The 8,833-nt window shown below is 44.0% G+C and overlaps 1 protein-coding gene across 1 annotated transcript; it reads right to left on the reverse strand.

The window, feature by feature from the left end:
• Positions 1 to 1,348: 1,348 nt before the first annotated feature.
• Positions 1,349 to 4,350, reverse strand: LOC103652033 (uncharacterized). The gene is made up of 7 exons (XM_035966237.1): positions 4,000 to 4,350; positions 3,773 to 3,906; positions 3,310 to 3,533; positions 2,710 to 2,827; positions 2,221 to 2,430; positions 1,727 to 2,026; positions 1,349 to 1,641 (listed from the first exon to the last, which is right to left on the reverse strand). The coding sequence occupies exons 5-7, from the start codon at positions 2,380 to 2,382 to the stop codon at positions 1,522 to 1,524; spliced, it is 582 nt and encodes a 193-aa protein (XP_035822130.1). The 5' UTR covers positions 2,383 to 2,430; positions 2,710 to 2,827; positions 3,310 to 3,533; positions 3,773 to 3,906; positions 4,000 to 4,350; the 3' UTR covers positions 1,349 to 1,521.
• Positions 4,351 to 8,833: the final 4,483 nt, after the last annotated feature.

Here is an 8,833-nt window from a genome sequence, read left to right on the forward strand (position 1 = left end):
TGTAAAATTACATTCATGCCCTTTATGTTTACTATTGACTTAAGGACAATCTATCGGGGACTAGATAGCCTTTTCCTCTTTAAGTCGGTTCCTTTTTTGCTGCTGAGCCGAAGTTTCCTTGCGCGTAGCTTCGAAACCGGTTCAACCTTCGTCCCGACCATACTTTTCATATTGTGTACATCTTCATTCTGGGTCCGACAGTTCCTCACTATAGGAAACTGGTTAAAGAACGTGGGTGACAAACCGTCGAACTTAATGTAATAAGCCGTCGAACTTACCATAAGAACGTGGGTTTACCGACGAATATAGCCGACGACGATTTTTGGACGAACTTAGAGAAGTAAGTTCGACGGCCCCGTCGAACTTAACATTAAGAAAGTGGGTACCGTCGAACTTAACATTAAGAATGTGGGTACCGTCGAACTTAACATTAAGAACGTGCGTTTTTAAGTTCGACGGGGGCCGTCGAATTTTTTCCCATAAGTTCGACGGCACCCACGTTCTTACGGTTAAGTTCGACGGGGCCACGTGGTCATCGAACTTATGTGTCCTGCGTGAGTCTGCGAGGACTGCACAATAAGTTCGAGGTACCCACGTTCTTAACCCTTTTCCAGAAAAAAATAAAAAATACAGAAATGAAAAATTAGACACACATAATATCACATGCAACACAGAATATCACATACAATACAGATTTCAAACACATTGATATATGTTCATATCACAAATTCACAGTCCAAATACATAAGTTCATAAGAATTGGAGATTGTACGAGTAGTAATACAACACATAGGAATCGAAGATGCATGCGTCCATCAATCCCTCAAGACTTTGTTCCTAGCTAGACAGTATCCACCTATAACTAAGAGAAACATGTCAAGAATGGACACCCTAGCTCTAGGTGATGTCTGACTTCCATAGACGACGTCCTTCATTCACTCCAGAGCTGAGTGGTCTCATGTTCCTTGAGAATACAGCCACCCCCTTTTTTTTCTCCAGACTCCAAGGCTCCAATTTAGTATGTCAGTAGTAGCGTAGAATAACTCAAGTACCATGCATATAGAACAGTATCTCACAAGATGATGAGTCCTGATATCAAGATGATGAGAAGCACTATCCCCTGCACGAAGTAGAACCCAGGGTGCGTGTGAGAATACAGCAGCACAAGGATGCAAGGTAGGTTGGAAACGCTAACTCGTCTCTACATGCAAGCTAAGCCAGCCCACGTTTTTTTCAGAATAAGAACTGACAAGGTAATGAAATGAATGGAACGGAGCACAAGCACAGCAGCAACTCACAAAGAAAGTTCCTTCGAGGAGACTCGATTTGACGAGGCACTCGCCATCGCATTTTTCGCCCTGGACAGTTTTTGTGCCGTTAGTCTTCTTCTCCGCGAGATGCCTACTCAGCGGCAGGCCCGAAGGGATCTCAAGAAAACCAAACGGTGTCGTCATCGTCGTAGAGATTTAGCTTTCGGCACAACAATCGGAAGTGGAACAACAATTAGCGGTAGTATTTAACCTAACCTTTTGATTTCGCAGTGCCTGGATTCTCGAACCCGCCGCTACAGAAGACGATTATATCGGTTTGTCCACTTGGGTGGTTGACTCTCCTTGACGCTACCCCTGACACTACCAGGTCCTGCGGTGCGGAACATATATGGTCAGTCAGTGCAGGGAGCAAATATAAAATGGAAGCAGAACCGGAGAATACATGAGTAGCTTACATTGATGGCATCCATGTTGTGGTATTTCTTCAGATCTTGACCGGTACACGTGTCTGTGTAGGTGATGCGGTTTCTTCCGAAACCATTGTTGTAGTTCTCGGCAAAGCTGGATAGCAACGAGTCCTCTAGTTTCTCGTTGACTGATGTGGAAACGTAGGGGAATGCCATGGAAAACTCTGAGCGTGTGAAGGAGAGCTGGTAGAAGCAAAGCGGGTTATAAGCAGTTGACACTTTGATGCTCCAGTAAACGAGATCTGAGAGAGATGAGTGCCTATGTGTTTCACCATCCGTGCCTTGTAGCTGCAGCCAAAGACAAGATGCAGTATCAGTGGAGATTCTATAATGCTTTGCGACTTGAGGCGTAATATTTCTGCTCTTATTAGAAGAAGTATAGTAATCTATATGTACATGATGCAAAGTGGCACACTGACAGTGCCAACGCCACATGCTAGTTAGGAAGAGCGAGAACATTTTGCTTGGAATTATATGTAAACCTGCAACTCTTGCTGCAGCATCTGGTTAAGCGCCTTCAGCCGTTCAACTTCTTTCTCGAGCAGGAGGTGCCCCGCATCATTAATGCATCTGGGACAGGGAGCAGGGGCAGGAGCATTGCTCTGTTCCTGCCTAATAAGCCTATTGTTTTCCTCCTTCAGCATTTCATTCTCCGCTTTCAACCTGTAGTTCTCTTCTCTTCCACTCAGATGCTATTCGTGCCATATATGAAATACTTAGAGTGGTTAGAGATCCCAAATGGTCGAATATAGTAGCTCAAGTATGAATACAAAGATGTGTCAGAGGTGTCAAGGATTAGTCCTAATTTCGATGGTAGACCCCCCAGTTCGATTATTAGCAAAAAAATTAAAAAGGCAATCCAGAAAATGGAAGTCCAATGGTAAGGCTAGTGGAACGAATAAACTAAACATTTCCATAGCTAGCGACCAACATTATTGCCAAGGAAAAATCGCAATGATATAAAACTATACCTTTACATGGGTCCTTTTATTCTCGAACCAAAACTTCACTTGATGTACCGAAAGACCCGTCGACTCATTCAGCTGCCTCCTTTGGATGTCGTCAGGGTGTGCGCATATGCTCAAGAAACTGCATGTTCAACAACAGCAAAGATAAGACAAATGATAATATTCCACAGGAAAAGGCAACTGATAGAAAGGAAAGTATTAGTTTAATTCTCAGGAACAAGCAACAACTCGAGAAATACAACTAGCTAGTAGGTAGACTTGCACATTTTTATTATAAAAAAAGAATATTTTTTTGCACTTACAAAATGGATGTAGTCATCAACTTCTAACATCTTAAACCACATATATATACGTAAACGCATATGCTTTTTTAATTCGTTTTTTTAATAACTATCTAGTAGATTTGCCGTCAAAACAAAGTCACTATGTGCCAGTTCCATTTGCGTGTCAATAAATAAACAAAAGCAGCAATCAGAGATAGTGCCAACATCCTTCTGATTCTAAAAGAACTAGAAAGAGACAACTGTATACAAATAAAAAAACAATAAATTTAATGACGCGTTATTAGCCTCAAGTCAAGAATGTGTTCACTAGGAACCATACCCTTCAAGTATTTCCAACTGCTGGCTGGTGACCCTGTGTAGCAACTTCTTAAGTTGTGGGCCATCCTGCTGCTGGCGGTCACCGCGTTTCTTCTTCTTTTTGACAGCGGTGCTCGAATTTACCTCAGTGATTCTAGCGGCACCATCACCGGGGCTTTCTCCTTTACCATTGTTTGCATGTGTTTCCACAGACTAATTGCTCGACCCATTTTCAGGTATGTCACTCTGTTAAAGTGGCCACACTTGTTAGATCTGTCCATTCTAATAGTCAATATAGTAAGAAACTATTCGTTGAACAAAGGCTAAGAAATCACATCTGTGTGGCAAAGCTCTGCACACCAATTCGCAATGGATTCAACTTATTAAGTGAAGCAGAACACCCGGAACCTCGATCATCAATATCGCCCATTGTATCTAACAAACACGGGATCTGACGGAAATAGTAAGTGCAACGAGTTACTCACCCGTAGTTTTTGGGCGCCCACAGGAACGCTGGCGCCGTGACCTGCGCCGCTGATGCCAACTGCGCCGCGACGAGCAACACAGCCAGCCCCGCCCATGCCGCCGCCATCTCTGCTCGAATCGAACACTGCTGGTCCTGTGGGGAGAAGAGAGACCGAAAAATTTGAGGGAACCCGTTGGCGGGAATCGATGTGAGCTATCGAGCACGGAGATCTTGGAAAGATCTTACCTTCGCTCGCAGCAGGGATCTGAGATCGGGGAGTCGCCGCCGCGTCCGCGTTCGATCAGGTTCTTCTGCTCGGGGAGTCGCCACGGCCGCGTTCGATCGGGTTCTTCTGCTCGGGGAGTCACCGCGGCCGCAATCTGAATCCTGGAGGAGCGGTGGCGGAGGCGCGGCGAGCGCGGTGGCTGGCGGCGGCGCGGTGGAGGAGTGAGCGCGGTACGTGCGGTGGAGGAGTGTGCGCGGTGGCGGAGGGGCGGCGCGGGTCCGGCGTTCCGGCGGCGCGTCTTGCGATTATGTGTTCGGCGGCGGCGTGGAGGGGATTTCAGCGTGTGAGAGAAGGTGAGATAGACGAGTCCCGCACGGGTTAGGGGTTTGGGTTTTTTTAGTTAAGTTTGACGGTTTCCTTCTGGCCCACGAACTTAAATTAAAAACGTGGGTGGTTTTAGCCAGGTCGCACGAACTTAAATTAAAAACGTGGGTACCCACGTTCTTCGTCAAACTCATGTACTTAATTCAAATAAGAACGTCGGTACCCACGTTCTTAGTTTGCCCCATGAACTTTTGTCAGTTTCTTGTAGTGCCTGTACACATATAACACTTGGGAAACATTGTTAATCATGTTTTTGAGGACCTTCGGAAGACGAAGGCCCCCAACAGAAGTATATTAATTTACTTATCCTATTATCTTTCTCTTATACCAATTTTGGGTATTACAGAGATGTAGCTGCACATGTGGCTGTATGTGATGTATGTCAAAGAGTCAAAGCTGAACATTAAAGACCAGCTGGACTGCTACACCCATTAAAAGCGCCTGAATGGAAGTGGGAAGAAATTGGTATTGATTTCATTGTCGGGTTGCCTCGCAGCCCAAACGGTTATGATTCCATATGGGCGATCATGGATAGATTGACCAAAGTGGTTCACTTCATTCCGGTCAAGACCACTTACAAGGGTTCTCAGTTGGTAGAGTTATATATGGCTCGAATTGTGTGCCTACATGGAGTATCGAAGAAGATTGTTTCAGATCAAGGATCTCAATGTACCTCAAGATTTTGGAATAGTCTTCATGAGAACATGGATACGAAGTTGAACTTCAGTTCTGCCTATCATTCCCAAACTGATGGCCAGATTGAGAGAACTAACCAAGTACTTGAGGATATGTTAATAGATTGTGCCCTTAAGCATGAGGCAGTTGGGACAAGAGTCTATCATATACTGAGTTCTCTTATAATAATAGTTATCAGGCCAGTCTGAAAATGTCACCATTTGAAGCTTTATATGGCAGAAAGTGCAGAATTCCTCTGTATTGGGATCAAACTGGTGAGAGACAGTTCTTTGGGCCTGAAATTATTCAAGAGGCCGAAGAACAAGTTTGTATGATCCGGGAGAACTTGAGGGTACCACAGACTCGGCAGAAGAGCTACGCTGATAATCGGAGAAGACCACTGGAATTCGAAGAGGGTGATCACGTGTACTTAAAGGTGTCACCAATTTGTGGAATCAGAAGATTCAAAGTTAAAGGCAAGCTATCCCCTCGCATTATTGGACCCTTCAGAATCTTTAGGCAAGTTGTGGAGATGGCCTACCAGCTTGAACTACTAGATCATATGTCCGATGTACACGATGTATTCCATGTGTCTCGACTCAAGAAGTGTCTTCGTGTCCCGGAGGGATAGTTACCAATGGAGGAACTCAGTATGCAATGTGATCTAACTTACACGGAGTATCCTATCAAGATCATTAACACTTTAACTCGGGTCACAAGAAATAAAGTGATAAAAAATGTGCAAAGTGCAATGGAGTCATCATGGAGAAGATGAAGCTACTTGGGAGAGAGAAGAAGAGCTACGAATAGAATTTCCCCATCTCTTCCCTAGTTCCTCCTAATCTCGAGGTCGAGATTATTTTAAAGGTGTCTAGGATTTGTAATACCCCATTTGTAAATAATAAGAAAAGAGTTGATATCCTTATATGTGTTGTCCTCCACTTATTAGAACATGTGAATAACCATGTTTAAAGAGAATAATTAACTAATGACACATAAATAATTGATGCATCATGTTGGAGTTTATTTGGTTTTGCATTTAATAATATTAATATTAATAAAGATATATTTGTGTCCAAATTGGGATTTAACCAAATTTACAAATTGGAAATTGGAAATAATATAGAAAGGAAAAGAGAAAAATACTACACAATGCAAGATATATATATATATAAAAATTCTTTCCATACTGGTATGTTTAATTTATACCATTGACTTGAGTACAAAATTCACAACAATATTTGAATTCAAATTGAAATTTAAAAATAGAAAGAAAAAGGAAAACAGAAAAAGAAATAAGAAAAAGAGAAAAAAAGGGTTAGGCGTGTGGGCCGAATTTGCCAATCGGCCCATACCTCTTCGCGCATCCACGCGCTCGCCGACCCCACGAGAACCTGACACGGGAAGCCACTCATCGGTCTCCGCGGCATACACTCCGTTTCTTCGCGCTCGCTCATGTCTGGGCCCACCCACCAGCCGAGCTCCTCCGCGCGCGCATGGCGGACCTCGTCTAACCGCCACACAAGATGCTCGGGCACAGCTGGTGGCACTACCCCACTCCGAACCCCCCTACGTAGATAAATGGGCAGGGTCGAGTCATCTCCTTCCCCCTTTCCTTCGCCACATAGCCTTAGCCGCCAACACACCGGGCACTCGTGGGGGAAGTCGGACCCGCCGCCGTCAAACGCGTGATTAGCTGACACTCGGGCATCCGTGGGGCGGTATAGCACTGTGTTGGGCCCCCTGGAAACTTCGGCGGCCACTAATTACACCGTGGGTGTCACGACACCGATGCAATCGCTCATCGGAGCTTTGCACCACCGCAGATCCACGTCGGTGTGTGGGCGCGCGTCGTCTTCACTTCGATTCCGGTAAGATGCCGACTCACGTATTCGTATTAATCTCCGCCTTGTTTTGGATCGAATTGGGAACTCGTTAGCGCCCCAGGGTGCCGAAACGACTTACACCGGTGATGGCGCAGCCGCCGCCGTCACCGGGTCACGGGAGGGAAAAGTTGTTCCGCATCGTCCGATTCAAGATGAGCGGCCACGATTAGAAGTAGGATACCCCTTCGCCTAAGGAAAATCTGGGCCATTGATCAGGAATCGGGTGGCCAGAAATAGATCGAGGCGCATGTGTCTCTGGGCCGTCGGATCTTGATCCATCGGCTACTAGCAAGTACCGGTCCACGAGGGCGTAGATCTAATCTAAGGCGTTGAGTTCTGATCGGACGGCCAGGGTTCCAGGATACCCCTAACCCCTTCGCCGTGGCATAATTGCGTAAGAACCCCTGTGGTTTCCTAAAATCAACTCGCAGTCCACACTATGTGTAAATTAATTACGGACAGATCCTGGAATCTTGTAAACTGGCCCCCTGAACTCCCTGATATTCATGCGCACAGTACAGAGAGTTAGAAAATGAGAGGAATTAATATAGAAAATGATTTTTAGTGTAAAAATAATTCTAGAATCTTGTTTAATTCCTAGAAAATTCATTTTAACTTCTTTTTAATCCATTCAGTCGCAATAATTTAAATTTAATATTGTTTATCATTTAATAACTCTCTTTTAGAATGAAATCTAGATTAAAATTAATCACTTGGTTATTTTTGTACCAAACAAATAAAACCTTTGGAAAATCATAACTTATTATCTGTGACTCCGAATTTAGTGATTCTCGAACCTACGATCTCGTTATGATGTGTAGATTATTATCATGCATTATATCCCTCTGTTTGGTGTGATGTTAATCATGCATTATATCCCTCTGTTTGGTGTGATGTTAATTTCTTCTGTACTATGTTTGTTTGTATTGCTTCGAGTAGACAAGCAAGTGACCGAGGACCCCGGTACCCAACAGGTGGAAATTGCTGAGCAGGAGCTCGTTGAAGGCAAGTTGTGCCCTTGACAACTTTTATTTACCCAATAATGTTCTCTATAATCATTTTGGCATGCATAGGCCTAATTTTGATGGGATCCAATAGGTCACCCTAGTTTGGTCATGTTTACACCTTGTTTACCTCTGAACTTTTGGGTAGTCTTTGTTATTGCTATATGTGGTTTGGGTGTTGAGATAACTATTACACATGGTCATTCATTATTATTATTGTTCTATTCTGTTCATGATAAGACTATTATTATAATTGGAACATGGAGCTTAACTTGAGAAACATGTGCCACCATAAGGGTGGAATGGGACGCCTTTGGCTGACTAATTAGAAAAGCTAGTGGAGGTCTACCTTACCCGAAAGGGGCAAGGGCAGTAGGGGAGTTGTCGGAGTAGGGAGGTTCTCGGGTTCATTTTGCTGCGTGGTGGTCAGACGGGGGATTTCTACATTGCGCTCCCTAGAAACTGTAGCGGGTTTTCTGAAGCTAGTGGAACTTTGTAAAGGCCTCGTAGTGTTACCATGCCTTGTCTCCTTGGTAGATATGAATGGGACTTCTAGACCCCTTGGCAACCGGGTGATATGACTTGTGGGTAAAGGGTACAACCTCTACAGAGTGTAAAACTGGTATACTAGCTGTGCTCGCGATCATGAGCAGCTCAGGACTCTCGCATAATTAATTTATGGAATTAAATTCAATTCGTCATATGCATCGCATTGTGGTTTTATTATTAATTTTGATCTATTCTTACTCTGGTCTGGTATATACTTACACTTAGTAACTACTAATAAAATTTGACCAACTTATTAAAAGCAATACTCAGCTTTAACCATTATTTGTTGATTAGCCTTACACTTCACATGAGCTCCCACCTTTGGTGAGTTCATGCACATTATTGCCCACAACTTG

Source organism: Zea mays, chromosome 3, assembly GCF_902167145.1.
Source record: "Zea mays cultivar B73 chromosome 3, Zm-B73-REFERENCE-NAM-5.0, whole genome shotgun sequence".
NCBI classification, from domain to species: domain Eukaryota; kingdom Viridiplantae; phylum Streptophyta; class Magnoliopsida; order Poales; family Poaceae; genus Zea; species Zea mays.

What these genes read in the sequence shown, in the direction of transcription:
- LOC103652033 (XM_035966237.1), bottom strand. Translation starts at nt 2,382, where the DNA reads ATGCTGAAGGAGGAAAACAATAGGCTTATTAGGCAGGAACAGAGCAAT. An exon ending in TGCTGCAGCAAGAGTTGCAG is followed by an intron (nt 2,027 to 2,220) that starts GTTTACATATAA and finishes CTTTGGCTGCAG; the next exon opens with CTACAAGGCACGGATGGTGA. An exon ending in ACAACATGGATGCCATCAAT is followed by an intron (nt 1,642 to 1,726) that starts GTAAGCTACTCA and finishes TCCGCACCGCAG; the next exon opens with GACCTGGTAGTGTCAGGGGT.